We start from the raw sequence: 19,267 nt of genomic DNA, 5'->3' as shown, positions 1-19,267 counted from the left end.
GATTGGTGGCGTCATTAATGAAGGTGATTTTTGGTGCGGTGAAATGTGTAAGCATTGGGAAGTTCCACATAAGTCAATGAATCATTAGCTTTGAAATGACCAAGATGTTACAGAATCATGTTACAAAGTCATTTTGGGGTGAAAGACCTATTCAATGCAGAGGCGCATGGGTTTTGATGTGACACAGGGAAGGGAAAGTTCTTGATATGATTTCAGATTCCACATCACCACCAGCCTTTAGGAAGCTACCACTTGTCGAGTTGTGGTGTAGAGTCAAAGCAGAATGTTCACAGCTATCTAAAAGCCTATTAAAACTCTCCTCTCGGGCTTCCCTGGTGGCGCAGTGGTTGAAAGTCCGCCTGCCAATGCAGGGGATCCGGGTTCGTGCCCCGGTCCGCGAGGATCCCACGTGCCGCGGAGCGGCTGGGCCCGTGAGCCATGGCCGCTGAGCCTGCGCGTCCGGAGCCTGTGCCCCACAACGGGAGAGGCCACAACAGTGAGAGGCCCGTGTACCGCAAAAAAAAAAAAAAACTCTCCTCTCTTTTCCAATTACACAGCCATGTGAGGCCAGATTTTCTTTCTATACTTCAACCAAAACAACATATTGTAACAGATTGAATACAGAAGCAGATATAAGCATCCTGCTAGCTTCCATTAAGCCAGAACAGTTACACTGTTCTCACTATTTTTTTTGTTCTGGGAAATACATTCTTCATTAAAAATTTTGTTTATGTGAACACATAACGGGCTTATTATTGTTATTTTTTAATGAAAATGCATATTTTAGAAATGTGTCAGGTTTAATGTTTAATACAGTAAATATCAATAGCTAGAACTCACATAAACAAAAGCTTTTGGGGATCATCAAAAATTATCAAGGGTGTCAAGAGCAACTAAGGCCAGAAGTTTGAGAACCGCTGTTACAGAGTCATCTGGAGCGTGGGCATCTCCTCTAACCCTCAGATTCTCTTCTTTTGTGGATTAATGGAACTAACTTGGTCGTTTTTTCTTTCTATATATGGAATAAATATAACACTCGTATCCAAGTCAGTTTCTCTTGGAAAAATTAACTTCATTTCCCTTCTGAAATCCCTCAACATTAAATTTCAAAGTCTGCATTTTAAAACATAGAAACTATATGGTTACAGGAAAAAATTACTATTTGGAACTCTTAACATACGGGGCCTTGGACTCGCTAAAATCTAAAGCGCGCATGCGTATCTCACGCACTAGTCCTAAATCTGTAATTCGAACAATGCCATGCTTCTGTTTTATGTCAAAATCCTGTGTTTATCCTAAATTTCAAACAGGAAGAAATAGTTTGTGCTTCTGTCTTTTCATTTTTAACACAAGCACAGAGTATCTCAGTAATTAAAAAGAGAAGAAAAAAAAAAGGCAGAAAATTACAATCTGCTTCAAAGAGAGGTGTGTCTGTCTCACAGTCACAACTGCCTTGAGGAAGGAAACCTGTTCCTGAATGTCACCAGGTCCTTCTGCTTCTTAGAGACCGGATGTCTGGCCAGCAACTGGCCGGGGGCCCCCTCTCCTAATAACTGTCACTCATTTCAGTGAACCTGACCAGAGCCAGCTAGTGGGGAATGCAGCAGAGGGCTGTGCTCATGGATGTTCATTCTGCCTTTTTTCCTCCTCAGGAACTTAACGGGCACATTTCCCAACTACCCTACAGAAGAAGAAGGAGGTTCCGCTATTATTTTTTCCAACAAGACACGACAACAGGTACAAGTATGCGTGAGAAATAAAATGTAAATATATCATAATCGCATTTCTTTAAACTTTAGAGATAATGACTTTTGCAGTGTTATTAGGTCTTGGTTATTTCCCTACAGATGTTTACCTGGAAGTACTTTGGTTGTTTGTCCACTAAGGTACTTACAAAATTTTTTAGATGAATCCATGCTTTCTCCTGTCTTTGAAAGTGATGTGACATCACAGGAGTCTCATCTTCTTAGTCAGTGATGAGCAGCTCGATTCCAGGAGCCCTTTATGTTCTGGTCCCTGCCTGCCTCCCAGTATCATTTCCTGTCCCCGTCACCCCATCTTCACACCGTCAACTCCAGCGGTCCACTTGCTCGTCCTCCTCGCTGCTCACGCTGCTGCCCCTTTAGTGCCTTCGTACATCTTATGCTCTCCCCTCACTCCAGGATGCCTTCTGCCCTTCCTCCTCTGCTTAGCTCCTGCTTGCCTGTCAAGACTCAGCTCTTTGCCATATTAATGCTCTTCAAGAGAAACACCCTTGGACCATCTCTGTAGATGCTCTAGTGGCATTTGATGATTGACCTCCAAAGCTGCTTTTAGAAATGCCTTAATAAACCAGAAATAGGAACACTCTTCTTAACCTCAGAGTATTTATCATAGAAACCAAGAGAAGATTTGCATTACTCAACAGGGAAACGCTTAGAAGCATGACCATTAAAAGTGAAACTCAAGAAAAGAATAATTGCTATCAGCACTATTAGTTACTACTCTCTGGAAGTTCTAACAAATGCAATAACATAAGAAAAAGAAAAGAAGTTACAGATGTTTAAAAAGTGGTGATTTTATTATTGTTTTCAGATTATGTGATTATATTCCTAGAAAACACAAACTTATCAAAAAATTATATTGACATATTATGCAGAGTTGTACAGAATTATACAGACAAAATTCACTGAAGAAAATGAAAGAAGACGTGAATAAATAGACTGATGGTTTGTTTCTCTGGATAGAAGCATTCAATAAAATACACATTATCTTTCCATTGTTTATGCAGTTAGTGCAATTCCAATAAAATCAAAACAATTTTTTATTGACAAAATTATTCTCAAGTTTATAGAGAAGAATGAATGCATGACAATATCCAAAAAGTTTATGAAAAAGAACTGTAATCAAGGGAACTTGCCCTACTTGGTTATAAATCAATTTATAAAGTAATTGAGCCATCACGGTACTGGGAAAGGAGTAGACAGATAACAGCAATAACAAAAATAGTATGTCATGTGCAGCATTTATTGGACAAATATTCTGTGCCGGGTCCTATGCAAAGAACATTATGTAAATTATAACTCATTCAATCCTCCCAACCCACGAAGATCAAGCCATTTGGCCAGATTCACAGTTAATAAGTTGGGGAGCTGAGATTCCAACCCAGATAATCTGACTTCAGGATAGTGTGCTCAGAAATTGATTCAGGTACTAGTTGGAATTCAGAAATATAATCCTGACCTAAGTGGGGAAGGATTAACTACGCAATAAATAACATTGGGACAACTGGCTCTCCATTTGAGGAAATTAGTTGAGCTTTACCTCCCTTAATATACAAAATAAATTTCAGATGCATTAAGTATTTACATGTAAAATATTAAACCACAAATTACCAGTAGAAATTGTTTGATATTTAATAATAATGGGGAGTAGTTTTATAAGTATATCACCATAGGCAGAAATCATAAAGAGAATAAGCTGACATCTCTGACTAAATGAAGCTTAAATAGCAAAAAAAATCATAAATGAAATTAAAATCATATGATAAAATGGAGAAAATGTTAGCAACGTAGCTGACGTTAGGTATCTTTCATATGTAGAGTTCTTAGTAATTAGAAAAATCTGAACACCTCAGTAGAAAAGGCAAAAAATATTAAAATAATTTTAAAAATTTTTAACTCACTAGGAAAGAAATTTAAATATAATGTTACTGTATCTCTTTTCACCTATAGGATTGCTAAAACTTTTAACTTGTGATAATAATTGGAGTTGGTGAGCATGTGGAAAAAAGTCACTCTCGCACATTGTGGCTGGATACATAAGTTAGCATGACATTTTTTGAGGGCCATGGGCCAAGTAAATATCAAAATATTTACTGCGTATACCCTTTAACCCATAAATGCTCTTCAAGGAATTTATACTAAGGAAAAAATAGAAACAAGTTGCCATAGATGGGCAACAACAGACTTTTTCTATTAGCAGCAAAATAGTAAATATTTGTGGAACATACAGTCTCTGCTGCAACTACTCAACTCTGCTATTATAACATGAAAGCAGAGACAATATGTAAATGAATGGGCATGGCTGTGTTCCAATAAAGCTTTATTTACAAACACGGGCAGCAGGCCAGATTTGGCCCATGTGATGTGGTTTGCTGATACTTGCCATAGGTGACTGAAACAGCTGTTCTTGTCTGCACTGTTCACAGCATTGACAGAGAAGAAACAGGCTGATGTTCGTTACTAGGGAATTAGTTAAGTAACGTGAAACATTAACTAAGCAGCAGTAAAAGCCATGCTGTAGATGAGGTTTTGTCAGCACTACTGACGCCACAGTCAGCATCCCTGGCTTCCTCTGCTTCCCCGCCTGAGCCCTCAGGATCAAGGGGAAGAGCTCTTCTCCCAACTCCCTGTCAAAAGCCAACATCAGCTCCCAAAGCCTTCTCTCCACCCTCCTGTCCTTCTCCCCTGAACTGTGTGACCACTTAATAACCACCCTCTTGTTGGCAGTTCGAGCCCTCCCTTGAGTGACTGTCATTTTGATGTGATGTTATTTCACTTTTTCACATGTTTAGGTCTTGTCCCTCCAGCTAAATCATCCGGCACAAGTTGTGTCTTGAAAGCCCATGACAAGCAGCCAGACATGTTTCATGTTAGTTTTTAAAGGTAACAATTATAGAATTAAGAATGTTGGTGGAATGTCTAAATTGTCCATCAGAAACTCTCAGAAGTAGAATTAATGTCCAGTCAAACTAAAAGCAAAAGAAAACAGAAGACGTCTGGTTAACACGTACACTAAAATCAAACAAAGGGAGCCCCAAAGCAGCATGACTTTAAAAGGCAGATGACTGAAGAGTCAGGACAGCATCGTGGTGAAGAATCCGAGTTCCACTAGGTCTGCAGCCTTAGGCAAGCGACTTCCCCGCTGCGTCTCAGTTTTCTTGTCTGCGGATGGAGATGCTAAAAACACCTGCCTCCCTGGGCCGATGCAATAATTAGATGAGATGATACACGTAATATACTCAGAACAGAGCTTGGCACCCTGAAATCATTCAGAAAGTCTTAGCAATGGTTACTAATGGGAGGAGAGGGAGCAGGAGGGAGAGGAAAAAAGGAAGAGGAGAAGGTGGGAGGGGAGGGGAAGAGGCAGAAGAGATAGACCAAACATAATCACTATAACATACACGTAAACAGTCAAATTTCTATTTGTAAAAACAAAACGGTGCAAATACTTTTTCTGAAGTGAGCGTAATCACATTGATGCCAAGCCCCCCAAAAGATGGAATACAAACAGAACCCCAGGTCAGTCTTCCTTATGAGCATAAATGCAAAAATTCAAAGAGAAATATTAGCAAAACACTACAATCAGTGGTGTTTACTCCCGAACGCAAGCACTGCTGTGTTTTGGATGTTCTGTGAATACATTGCATCATATAAAGAGATCCAAAAGGGAAAACCATAAGCTCATCACTGTGGGTGCTGAAAGGGCATTTTACAAATTCAACTCCCTTTCTTGATATTATAAAATAAAACAAAAAATGGAATATATGGATACTTCTTCAACATGACAAAATATTTCTTAGTTCAAAAGTTAATATCATGCTTAACGAAATTCACAAGAAACATTTCCACTGGTGTCATGAAAAATACAAGGATGGCCATTATCACCATTGACCCACAGGATCTATTGAACACTATTACACAAGAGGAAGAATGTAGAGATAGAGAATTGGAATGGAAGAGGGGAAATGGTCACTTTTTGCAGATATGTTCTGTACTTAGAAAAGCAAAGAGAATAAACTGAAAAACGCCTTAAACAATATGAGAAGTAAGACGGGGAGTTACAAAATTAATATGCAGAAAGAGAAAGCTTTTCGACGTTCAAACAGCAGCTACATGGAAAATATATTAAAAGAGTCCATTTAGGGCTTCCCTGGTGGCGCAGTGGTTGAGAGTCCGCCTGCCGATGCAGGGGACATGGGTTCGTGCCCCGGTCTGGGAAGATCCCACATGCCACGGAGCGGCTAGGCCTGTGAGCCATGGCCGCTGAGCCTGTGCTCTGCAACGGGAGAGGCCACAACAGTGAGAGGCCACGTACCGCAAAAAAAAAAAAAAAAAAGAGTCCATTTACAGTGGCAGCAATGACACGAAGATAAAATATCCAGGAATAAATTTGATAATAAATGTGTGTTCTATGGGAAGAAAAGCTTAAAACATTCTGAAGAATGAAAATGAGCAGATGGAAACCATATTGTGTTCTTAGGTAGGAATACTCAATGTTATAAATACTTCAACACTCCCAAACATCATCTATACATGCAGTACGATCCAAATAAAAATACCAATAGCATTTTGTTGGAGTGGGGAGTCAGGGCATGCAGAGGGTGACTGATTTGATTCTAAACTTTAGGTAGAAAGTGAATAACCAGGAACAACTAGTAAAATTCTGAGAACGAAGGGTAATGAGGAGGAACCAGCCCTGCCAGGTATTAAAACATGTTTTAAAGAGCCCATTGATACAGGCACATGACTAAATGAAAAAGAAAAGAAAATCAAGAAATATATCCAAATACACATGGAAATTTAGTATATAATAAAGAAGCATCTCATCTTTCTTGCAGAAGGAAAAGAAAAAAGACCATTTAATGAATGGTATTATAATAACCAGGTTGTCAACTGGAAAAGAAGAAAATTAATCTCTATCTCTTGATACTTTAGCCCAGAATGATTCCAAATGGATCAAAGATTTAAATGTCAAACAAAACAAAAACACAAAAGAACCAGAAGCAGCCAACAAAGAAATATGTCATAACCTCAGAGTGGGAAAGACTTTTTACCTCTGTCGCACAACCCAGGAGACATAGAAGAAAAAAAACATAAATTAAACTACATTAAAAAAAATTTTTAACCTGCATGGCAAAACCGACACCAAGTAAAGTCAAATGACAGATGACACACTGCAAGAATTATTTGTAATGAGCATCACAGATAAGAGATCAGTTTTCTAATATATAAAGAGCTCCTGCAGCTCTATAAGAAAAAACTCAATAACCCAATATTTTTAAAGCCAGAGGATATGAACAGTTCTCAGAAATGAAAATCTAAATGGATTTGAAACATAATAAAAGATGTTCAACATACGAAAAGACAATCAACCTCACACGTATAAGAGAAATGCAAATTAAAGCTACACTGACAGACAAAATTGATAGATTAAACCTCATCAAAATTTAAAACTTTGGGGCTTCAAAAGATGCCATTAAGAAAGTGCAAATACAAGAACAGACTGGAAGAAGGTATTTGAAAACTTATACTTGATAAAGGATTTGTATCCAGAATGTACAAAGAACTCTTACATTTCAATAATAAGACAAACATCCCAATCAAAAAATGAGCAAAAGACTCGAATAGACAATTCACAAATGAATATATATGAATAGCTAATAGGCACATGGAAGGATGCTCAACACCGTTAGTCATTAGGAAGATGAAAGTTAAAACTATAATAAGGGACCATTTCACAACCACTAGGATGGCTGTAATTAAAAAAAAAAAAAAGACAATAACAGATGTTGAGGATGTAGAGAAGAGGCAATCCCCCTACATGGCTGGTGGGGATGTAAAGTGGTGCACCACTTTGGAAAACCAGTTTGTCCATTTTTTAAAAGTTAAATACAAATTGACCAAGTGACTCAGCACTTCCACTCTTAGGACTTTATCCAAGAGAAATGAAAACATATGTCCATGCAAAAAAAAAAAAATTGTATGTGAATATTTATAGGAGCATTACTCATAATAGCCAAAATGTTGATACAACCTAAATATCCATCCGTTGGTGAATGGGTGGGTGGAATGTGGTATATCCATGCAATGGAATATTACTCAGCCATGAAAAAGGAACAAACGATTTATACATGCTATAACTTGGGGGAACCTCAAAAGCATGGTGCACAGTGAAAGAAGCCAGACGTGAGAGACCACATAGTGTACAATTCTGTTTATATGAAATGTCCAAAAAGAGTAAATCTATGGAAGCAGAAAGTTGATTAGAGCCTGGGGAGAAGGGCAGGAGAGGGAAGACAGATTAACAATTAATGGACATGAGGGGATCTTAGTAGTGGGGTGATGGAAATGTGCTAAAGATGATTTATGGTGATGTTTGCACAACTTGATAAATTTACTAAATAATGATTGAATTGTACACGTGAAATGGGTAAACGTAGAAAATGTCAAATATGCTTCCATAAAGTTATACATGTATTTTCAAAAAGAAAAATAAAACAGGTAGCAGGCCAGATATGACCTTTAGTCCCCTTAGTTTACCAAAAACGTGATGGCTGACTTCATAGGCACTAAAGTGCCCCTCTAATTTTGGGAGGTTTTGCTATAGTTGAAGATCACGAGCAAAATAAATTCCATATTGACACCTAAAAAAAAAACCCCCAAACAAATACAACAACATGCCATTTTTCACCCGTTCAACTGGCAAACATAAGCGCCGTGTCGGTGAGCGTGTGGGGAAATGCGCAGTTGCCGGCATCGCGGGCAGACGTGTAAATCAGCAGGACCCGGTGGAGGCCGTTTGATGGTCTTATACCTGTATGTGCACGTGATCCAGCGTCTCTCCTCGTGGGAATTATCCTGCACGTATGCGCGCACACTTGCAAAATGACATTTGCATGCGTTGATTCATGGCAGCTTTGTGGGTAATAGCAAAAGATTGGAAATAACCTTAATTTCCATTGGTAGGAGAATGGTCAAATAAGTGACGAATGGGGAGGAAACATTTCACTACATGCTCTTTCGTAACTTCTGAAGTGTGGATGGTGTAAATGTTTTATCTATTCAAAATAGTAAATAAACTGGGTAAAGATCTAGAGGGAACAAACAATGCTGTTGATGCAATCGATACACTGAATTTTATGCTTCACAAATAAGGATTTTATCCTCTTTTCAGATGCATATGTATATATATATATATTCAAATTTCTGAAAGTTTCCAAACTTCCGAGAACCAAAACATGTCCATTTTCCATAAGTGCACCAGAGCATAAAAGTCCTGGCAGCCACAGTTTGGTTCTATGAGTGGAGGTGAGCCTGATCCCCAAGGAAAAAATTACTATTCTGATAACAAGGGACTTTTAATCCTATCTAAAGACACCCTTTTTATTACCAAATAATGTGCACAACATATACGTCACCTCAACTCCCCAGTGCCCCCTCGCTGAGCGCCCCCCGCCCCTGCAGAATCGTCATTAGAGCCTAGGGGACGGGTGAGCCTGAGGATGGTGTGGAGTTAGACACATGACTGTAGGTTTTATTTTTTTAAGTCCAGATGGTGCCTGAATAGTCTGCTTTGTTCATGATAAAGCTGTTTTGAACACTTTTAAAGGTACGAAGTAAGCTCCTAAAAACAACATAGCTATAAATTCAAAAATACAATACTAGAAAATAAACTTCAGCATTTTAGCAAATCACAGCAAGGCAGAATCAAAGCAGGCTTGATCCCAGGAGGATGGTTAAGTACAACACACTAGGGGTGAAATGATATTAGCCCCTTTTTTGAAGTGCATACCTTGCTCTCCAGAAGTAACCACTGTGCTGAATTTGGTGTTTATCATTCCCTCACATTTCTTACACTTTGACTGTGTGTGTATGTATCCTGAAACCGTAACCGTCAAGTATCATTTTTTGGTTTCACTAGATGCATTTCACAATGAAGGATAAATTTAGAGGCATCGTTCAGCATCTTGCCTCTTTACCTTCTACATTATGCAGGTCATCCCGGTTAGCACCTGTTTGAATCCCGGCTCAAGCCACTTACTAGCTGTGTGTGTTGACCGTGGGACTGAACGCTCTGCGCCCCATTTCCCTCATCGATAAAACAGGTCGCTAACAGCTTCCACCCGTGGGCTGTGCTCGGCAGTAACTGAGCTCGTCTTTGTGACGCTCTTAGAGCCATGCCTGGTGATCATTAGTGCCGTGGATGGAAGTGTTGACTTCCTTCTACAGCTGAGGAAACTGAGGCTCAGAGAGGGTATCCTGCTTGTCTCAGTCACGTGACCAGTGGTGAGCAGAGCCCGAGGGTCAAACAGGCTATGTGTCCCATCACGGTCACCATCCTACCTCCCAGAATTCACAGTGGGAGAGAGCTCAGTAAATACCTGCTGTATTGAATGGAATTATATAGCTTTTTACAGACTTCCACTAATTCTCCGGTGATGCTAATCCTATGTGAACCAGGTATTTTTTAACCAATATTTTACATTTTAGGAGAACAAATGGATTTTCGTAGGAAATACAAATTAAATCACAGGTGAAAGACACCAACTCTGAGGAGAGACGCATGATCATATATGGAGTCCAAGCAGGAGTTCTTGGCTGGGATCTGGGGAAGGGGTGTGCGTGGGCCGATGCTTGGGCTGCGGCTGAGATGCTGACGGAGCCGAGACCTTTCCTGGTGTTCGTGGAACCCCTGGGAGCCAGAGCAGCTCTGAACCCACAGGGAAATGGTTCAGAAATGTCCACCCTCTCTATATATCTGCCCTCCAAGATCCCACTGCTGCCTCCACTGATGAATCCAGCCAAAGGCAGATGGCAGGAGGGAGACCAATGCTGCTAGGAGGGCTGGGTCTGTGGGCCCAGAGCAGGGCAGAGGAGGGACACTGCACAAATACTTCCTTCCAGATGGGAAAAATAGTCCTCATCTCGATCCAACTCTATGAAAAAGCCACGATGATTTTGTTTTTTACCAGGTTATCGAGGATATTATTGCAAGCCAAGAAGAGGAGGAAAAAACCAAAAAGAAGAAAGAGGAAGAGAAACCCAAAAAAGGCAAAAAAGGAAAGGAAAAGAAAGAAACAAAGGAAAAAAATAAGGTAACGTATTTGGAATTTGGGGATTTTTTTGCTTTTTTGCTTTAAATCTGTGGAATAATCTCAAATTTGTTGAGACTATAGTCACTCGTTTCCTTGGGAACCATGCTATCTACCAGCTGTTTTCCTTTTTTTCTTCTTTTTTTTTTTTATGAAAGCTGACACTTTTATTTTCTTATTTGTTATTTATTTTATACATATTCGTGTATATATGTCAATTCCAGTCTCCCAATTCATCCCACCACCACCGCCTCGCCACTTTCCACTCTTGGTGTCCGTACGTTTGTCCTCTGCATCTGTGTCTCTGTTTCGGCCCTGCAAACCAGTTCATCTGTACCGTTTTTCTAGATTCCACATTTGTGCGTTAATATACGATGCTTGTTTTTCTCTTTCTGACTTACTTCACTCTGTATGACAACCTCTGGGTCCATCCACGTCTCTACAAATGACCCAATTTTGTTCCTTTTTATAACTGAGTAATATTCCATTGTATATATGTACCACATCTTCAGTTTTTTTTTTCATGTTGGTCAACAGTTGCCATCTTTTCTATGACTCATAAATACCTATTAGGATAAGGAGTGGTTTCAACAACTCAGATACTTTACATTATTCACAAATGTGATAGCTTTGAATTTTCATTCTTCAAGATAAATGATTCCACTCATCTTTTCTCAAGGGTAGAGACAAGGAACGGTTCTTGGCAAACTAAGTGACCACTACAAAGTCAAAATAATTGTGTCTGCTTTCACCAAAGTGTGTTCATTTCAATTTATCACTTCACGTCGACATCTTGGACCTGTTTTAACAGGACTTGTTTCTTACTACCCAAAGGAAAGCAGAGTTCAGAGTCACTGCGGGCCGGGCATGCCCTGTGCCATGGGGCTGCTGGGTGGTGGGCGGGCAGGGGGGTGCTGCTGTCCCGGGTGCGATCAGAGGGGTTTTCACCCTCACACATGTGGAGAGACCACTGCCAGGGTGGTGGTTCTCTCTCTGCATAAACTCCTTCTTTGGGAAATGGAATTCAGGCTGAAAGCTAGCGTCGTCTGAAAACGTGAATATGTTCACTGTAGCGGCTGGCCCAGACAGATACTGCTTCACAGCTGACTGAAACCCTGATCTGAATCGGAGCGGATCCCGCAAGGTTGTGTCCCTCTGTGACTGTCCAGAAGCAGAGGCCCAGGTCTAGCTCGAGTAGCCGTGGCCACGATCCTCATGTTCTGAGGATGCCCACTGACGCGCAGACTCGCAAATTTCTCTGTGGGAGAAGCAACTCCCTGGGGTCTGGTAGGTGCATCACAGTGAGAGAGAAATCGGACGGGCTATGTAGTCAAGGAGTGATTGGACCAAGGAGGCAGAAGTTGTGAGCAAGGGAGAGGGGGTGATGGTGAGTATAAAATGTCAATACCCAAAGTCCACGAAGATGCAAGTGATAGAAGCCAACCTCTTGTTTAAAATCCTTTGGCTTGATTGAGGCCGACACTGCAGGGGAGTGACCACCTTTCCAGTGGTCACGCCTGCACGGTGATATGCGGAAATCAAGCACCTGCCCCTGCTGTCCTGCCCTCTCTAACTGTGTTCCATTGTTTTGCTGTGCGGACAAAAGAAGAGAGACCCCTCCCCACTCATGTTGAGAACAGCCCACTCCACTGTAGTGGATGCTGAATGGGGCCCCTCTGATGCCCCCTTCAGGACCAAGGGGCTCAATCCCCAGCTACCCAGGATGCGGTGCTGACCCCTCACACTGAGTCCCTCCCCAGGAACTGTTCAGGGTCTAGGGGGTGCTTCAAGTGACGTGAGCCGCCGCCACGGGGCGCGGGCCTTCAAGGACCGTCACATTAGGGACTTCCCTGGCGGTCCAGTGGTTGAGAGTCTGCGCTTCTACTGCAGGGGCACGGGTTCAACCCCTGGTTGGGGATCTGAGATCCCACAGGCCTGCACAGTGCAGCCAAAAATAAATGAATAAATAAATAAATGAAATGAAATGAAATGAAATGAAGAAATAGCATCATCTTGGGAAAAAAAAAAAGATAGTCACATCAGGGTACAAAGACCCAGCCCCTCACCTCCCAGGACAACTCTGAAGTGTTCTCCTAGCTCCTGGGCTCCCTGTGGGATCAGCTACCACTCTCTTGCAATTGCATCCCAGTTCAGCTCCCCCTCTACCCAGTTCAGCTCCCCCTCTACCCAGTTCAGCTCCCCCTCTGTCCAGCTCAGCTCCCCTTCTACCCAGTTCAGCTCCCCCTCTGCCCAATTCAGCTCCCCCTCTACCCAGTTCAGCTCCCCCTCTACCCAGTTCAGCTCCCCCTCTGTCCAGCTCAGCTCCCCTTCTACCCAGTTCAGCTCCCCCTCTGCCCAATTCAGCTCCCCACTACCCAGTTTAGCTCCCCGTCTGTCCAGTTCAGCTCCCCCTCTACCCAGTTTAGCTCCCCGTCTGTCCAGTTCAGCTCCCCCTCTACCCAGTTCAGCTCCCCCTCTGTCCAGCTCAGCTCCCCTTCTACCCAATTCATCTCCCCCTCTACCCAGTTCAGCTCCCCCTCTGTCCAGTGCCACTTCTCTCCCTCCCTCCCTTACAGGTGATATTCCCAACAAGCCACCTGCACGTCCTCCGTCTCAGTGTTTCCAGGGAACCCCACCCAAGGGACCAGCTATTTGCTCTGTCTCATGGACTTACAAAGCTTTCAACCTTGTTACCTTTGTGATATTTTAAAAAGGGTCTATTTTCCCTTTATGGAGATTAGTTGAAATATTCAGATGTTTTTATATGAGATCTTTCCCAAGTTTTCTGACTATATGTATGGGGCTGGCAACTGAGAGATGACCAAGTGTTATAAAAATACTCAAAGAATAACCATACAGCTTTGCTGTTGTGGTTAGGGGTTAGAGTTAGGGGTGAGTCAGTATCTGCAAGTTAAACAAAACTCGTTTCCTCTGTTTCCTGCCTTACCCTCTAACCAGGATGAATAATAGACGTCTTTTTCTACAGGTCAAAATACTAATTTCCACACAAGGATTTGAATAGCTGGTCTCAGGAATGCTTCCTGATTCTTTAGGAATGATTTTAGAATAAGACTTTAAAAGTCAATGGAAAAGGCAATCTGATCTATAAGAAACATACCAACATCATTTAATTGTATCAAGCTTTCGTAGAGATTAACATTTCACATTTTAATAATCACATTGTCACTTGTGTAGACCTGTACTTTTCATATAAATTCATTTGTAAGTAATTCTGAAGGATTTTCCCCATCATTTGCAACTACTTCGTAAATGCTGATGTACTCAAACTTTGCTTTTTTGTCCAAAACCATTCATCATTAAGTGACTATTTAAGAGCTAGTTAATAAAACACTATCACTCAACAAAGACCAGATTGTGTAGCAGATAGTTTCAGATTTTTATGGAACAAGCTTCACTAACAGTGAATTTTAATTTGCAAGTGTCAAACTCACTCATGCATATTTAGAGGAAGAGATGCTTAGAATAAAATTGAAATTCTTCCAGTTGTCCCTTTTCTTAGGCTCTGCTTCAAAATTATCTTGCCAGGTGGAGGAGGGTTTTAAAAATTAACTGTATCAAGTGAGCTGTCTTTTGGGTTTGGGGTTTTTTTTTTCTGGAACAAATTAGAATTTTACGGGTGCAGGCAGAACAGTAGGGCAATAGGGGGTCTATGGGTTCCCTGGAAACACTGAGACGGAGAACGTGCAGGTGGTTTTTCGGGAACATCACCTGCAAGGGAGGGAGGGAGAGAAGTAGCACTGGACAGAGAGGGGGAGGTGAACTGGGTAGAGGGGGAGCTGAACTGGGTAGACGGGGGAGCTGAACTGGGTAGAGGGGGGAGCTGAACTGGGTAGAGGGGGAGCTGAACTGGGATGCATTTGCAAAGGAGCATAAATATCCAGGGAGTAGCTGTTGGGAGGGGCCTGGAGGGTGAGTGGATCGTAAGACTGGGCGGGGGCAGTATTCCAGGCAATCTCCAAGCCACAGAACCAGAGGACAACTTCAGAGCATGGATGACAGGAGGCCAGGATAGCTATGCAGTGTGTGGAACCCGGAAAGGCTGCAGCAGGCAATGAGTGATCCCTTGGGGGGCCTGGCAGAGACTTCTGCAGAGAGAAGGTGGACAGAGAGAAGACCCTGTAAAGAGGCCGAAAAGACAAGCTATAGACTAGCAGAAAGTATTTTCAAATTATATATCTGACAAATAATTTGTATCTAGAATATATAAAGAATTCTCAAAATTCAACAGTAAGAAGAAAAAGTGTCTTTCTTTGAAATCTTTTGTTTTAAATCCATCTCTAAAAGTATTGAGGATTGCAGGTAAGGAGATCCCCTTAAACGAGGGCTTTGATAGAGGAGATGCTGGTGGCAGAAGGACATTTTCTGCAGACCAATAGCAATCTCTGCAAATATGATTTCAATACCAACATAATTTTATTTGCCTCACTCTGGACCTCATGTTGGCTTTAGAAACAAAAATACAGAAAAAGAGCACTCTGTGATCCATCCCTACAATTCTTTTCTCTTTCTTGTTTTCCAATGTTCCGAATGTTCCACCATTTGGAGCTACTTTCAGTGGTTTTGTCCTGCCCATGACACATGCTCACGCGAATACTAAGGAGTCTTCTGTAAGTTTCCTCCAGCCATAAAATGACCTGACGTGGTGCTCACTTCTTCTGGAAAGATCCTTGGACCTATCCATATGCAGCACGATTAGCTTGAAAAGCTATTGTTTGTCCGCAGTGCCACCCAGCCGCTCTGACCACAGTGCCCCTTGGCCCAAGGAGGTGCTCCACATTGAACCGTGGAGCCAACCACGTTCTTATATAATTCTAGAGTATTTCAAACCAAATTTTGCACTACTTCACACAGATGGAAAAGTGAGTGTCATGGGTTTCCAGAGGCTGCTATCAGGAACAAGGATTTCATTATGGAAATATACATACCGAGCATCTTCTGTGTCCACTGAAGTGCAGTAAGAGAGCGGATATAAGGAAGTGAGAGGCTTCTGGGCTGTAGAGGCAGGGGCTCTTAACCCGGGGAACACGGACCCTACGGATACACACCCTGAAATTGTACGGAATTATGCGAGACGCATTCTCCTGGGAAGAAGGTGTATGGGTTTTCTTTGTGTTTTCAAAGGATTCTTCCCTCTAAAAAGCTCAAAAACCACTGCATACGGAAAGGACATATTGGGTTGTTTAAGGGAAGGGCCAAGAGAAGCACTGCAGACTCAGAGGAGAGTGAGGCTCTATCAGCATTGGAAAAGGTGGAGGCTTCCCGGAGGGGGTGGCGTCTCAGGAGAGCTACCGGAGTGTACGCACATCTCGTCATCTCAGGGGAACAAAATCTCCTGGCCGCTGCCCCACCTCCTGTGCTGCACTTGCAATCTCTTCTTCCCGCAGCAGCCAGAGTGCCCGGACTCCAGTGTAACTCTGATCAGCACTCCTAACAACGCTTGAAACTCAGGAGCTGTGCAGTATTTATTTCTGAAGGAATGAGGAAGTACTCAGGTGAGGACCCTAGGGTGGAAATGGTGGATGGAAAAACATGGAAAAGATGCAGGAGATATGGCAAAGGATAACCAGCCTGGTGGACTGGGTGTTTGAGGTGGAGAAGGAGACCAGGAGTGGAGGTGGCTTCCAAGCGTCTTGAGCAACAGGAACTGGCTTCAGAACCTTGATGGTGGGACATCCAGGTAGATGTCCGACAATCAGCTAGAGGTTCAGCATGAACTCAGGTGGGGTCAAGACATGGTGTCACTGCAGGAGTTGCCCCTGTGCAGGAAACCCTAGTGAAGGCGGGAGGATGGGTGGGTTTTAGGAAAATCAGTGTGGGTATATGTTAGAGGATCTGGATTACATCCATCTATGAGGGCAGGGGGAAGAGGTGAAACCAACCAGGTAGATGGAGAAAGCCTGGCGGCAGGGAGAAATTCAGCACAAGGCCGCTCCTATCTAATTTTCCACCTGGGTGAATTTCTAGAAGGAGGAAAGGAACGTTTCCCTTCTGTTCCCCTCAGTCCATTCACCATGAGAAGTGAAAACTAAGAATACGATGGAGGCAGAGTCAGGAGATTCTTGAAAGAGAAGGGACCACCGGTGTCAAATGCCGCAGAAAAGTCAAGGAGGAAGTCAAGGAGGAAGCTTGAGAAAGAAAGTGTGGTGACGAGCACATCACTGGGACTATTTCAGGGCGGCAGGTGACAGGCAGGCAGGGGACTCTGGCTGAGACATGTGGGCAGCTGGTGGACACACCTTCTTCAGGAAGTTGCAACATGATGACGTTAGTCGAGAGAGGACTTTAAGATGGGGAAGAACTGTAAATGTGCCGGGACCAAGGGAAAAGTGCCCCTGGCCTGGGAGAGCTTAAAATTATCAGGAGGTGATGCCGAATAGAGTAAGACAAGGTTTCTCGGCAGCAAAAAGCAGTCGAGGAGAAGCTGGGAGAAACACAGGCGTGTGAAGAAGTGAGAAGAGTGTGGAGAAGGGGAGACCATTACATTCAAATGGCCTCTGTCTTCTCAGTATAACAGGAAGCAAGTTTGAAACTGGTGTGACACTGCTCCGCTAAGAAGGGCACAGCGAGGTGCATGCAAAGACAACAGGCAGGTGGAGAACCCACTTACACGGGGACCGTCTCGGGCTTCGGTTGCTACAGCTGTCCCACCCCACCAGCTGGGTATCGCCTGGACCAGAACCAGACTGATTCAGGTGGACTGTGTTCTCTGGACCCTGATTTCCTAAACTGTGACTTTCTGGAAAGGTCATAGAGATTTCCTTCCAGGAGAAGTAAGCGCTAAAGACGGGAGGATCCCGGGATTCCTTTGCTGGCCTGGCCCTACCCTGCCAAGGCTCATCTAATTAGCACATCAAGCGTTATATAACGTTACTCAAGCAGTACGTGTTCAACGGAGAGGGGAAAAGAATCACTGCTTAGCAGAAAGAGAAAAATAAATAGAAGTTGCCCTTGCACCCAGGACCCAAAGTTAATGGTCATTAACATGTTGGTGTATATACCCTTCCAGAAATTTCTTTATGCATATATATATATATATATATATATATATAGTTTCTTAAGATACATTATTTCCAGTAACTGTTAATTGTCACGTCCTGTGGAGATGTGAAGTCAAGATACAGGTAAGGATTCTAAGCAGAAGCGTGTCAGTTAAGCTACGAGAAGGCTGAGTGTTCGCTTGAGCTAAGTCTTCTTAAAGGGCAAGGAGGTCAGCCAGGTGGACAGAGGTAAGAGTGGCTCCCCAGCAAAGGGGGCCTGTGAGGCCTCCAGGGGTGGGCGCAGAGCCTGGGTGGTGGTGAGTGGGCTGGGGAAGGAGACACGCTGGCGGTCCGGATGGCCTGAGGGAGGAAGTAGTGTATTCCACAGGAATAGCCAGGCAGCTCCTTCTGACAAAAATTAAACCTAGACACCCACAGAGAACATTGGGACAGATGTATTGAGGACATCGCTGTACATTTTTAGACTTCAAATTGTAGGTTTTGTCGGATCCGCCGCACATCTTTCATGTGGGAAGGCCAAAAAGGTTGAGTAACTAATTCTCCAGTCTCAATGGAATGTGAGAGCAGAAAAGGCAAATGGCATTCTAAATGCAAGCTTGAAAACAGTCATGAGATGATGAAGTATTTTTACAAGTCAAATTTCATGAGACATCACATTATTTTCATACATGTTTATTTTTAAAGGCAGTTTTTAATGATGATAGCTTCTGGGATGATTTTTTCACTTCTGGATCTAAAAGCGGATTATAATTTCACTCTCAGCTCAGTGGGAAGTAATCAGCCTCTTCCCAGTCACAGCAGCCTCACTCCTACCCCAGGACAGAGACCCTAAGGGAACCATCAGATAATCTGAAAGCCACAAGCGATCAGTTGGACATTTGGACTTGTATGTTAATAGGTATATGCTGAAACACATACCCCCATTTAAAAAACGGAACAAGGAGCTTCCCTGGTGGCGCAGTGGTTGAGAGTCCACCTGCCGATGCAGGGGACGCGGGTTTGTGTCCCAGTCCGGGAAGATCCCACATGCCGCGGAGCGGCTGGGCCCGTGAGCCATGGCCGCTGAGCCTGCGCGTCCGGAGCCTGTGCTCCGCAACGGGAGAGGCCACAGCAGTGAGCGGCCCGCATACCGCAAAAAAAAAAATTAAAAAAAACGGAACAGGGACTTTCCAGTGGTTAAGTCTCAGCGCTTCCACTGCAGGGAGCACGGTTCGAGCCCTGGTCGGGGAACTAAGATCCCGCATGCCGCATGGTGTGGCCGAAAAAATTAAAAAAAAAAAAAAAAAAAACCGGAAGAGTTGTGACCCTACTTGAATTTTGACACTTACCCACTAATGTGAAGTGCGACCGTCCCTCCACCCACAGACCACCTCAGATGCACACGTTGGCTAAT

The 19,267-nt window shown here is 42.9% G+C and overlaps 1 protein-coding gene across 1 annotated transcript in view; it reads left to right on the top strand.

Moving 5' to 3' along the window:
* The window catches only part of DRC11 (dynein regulatory complex subunit 11), a 167,138-nt gene that overhangs the window by 59,849 nt on the left and 88,022 nt on the right, over nucleotides 1-19,267 (top strand). The window contains exons 7-8 of the mRNA XM_079924891.1: nucleotides 1,653-1,737; nucleotides 10,736-10,858. Of these exons, the coding sequence (XP_079781017.1) occupies nucleotides 1,653-1,737; nucleotides 10,736-10,858 (208 nt within the window). The remainder of the gene's footprint in view (nucleotides 1-1,652; nucleotides 1,738-10,735; nucleotides 10,859-19,267) is intronic.

Source organism: Stenella coeruleoalba (assembly GCF_951394435.1).
Source record: "Stenella coeruleoalba genome assembly, chromosome: 6".
Taxonomy (NCBI): Eukaryota; Metazoa; Chordata; class Mammalia; order Artiodactyla; family Delphinidae; genus Stenella; species Stenella coeruleoalba.
This window is presented reverse-complemented; position numbering and strand designations above follow the sequence as displayed.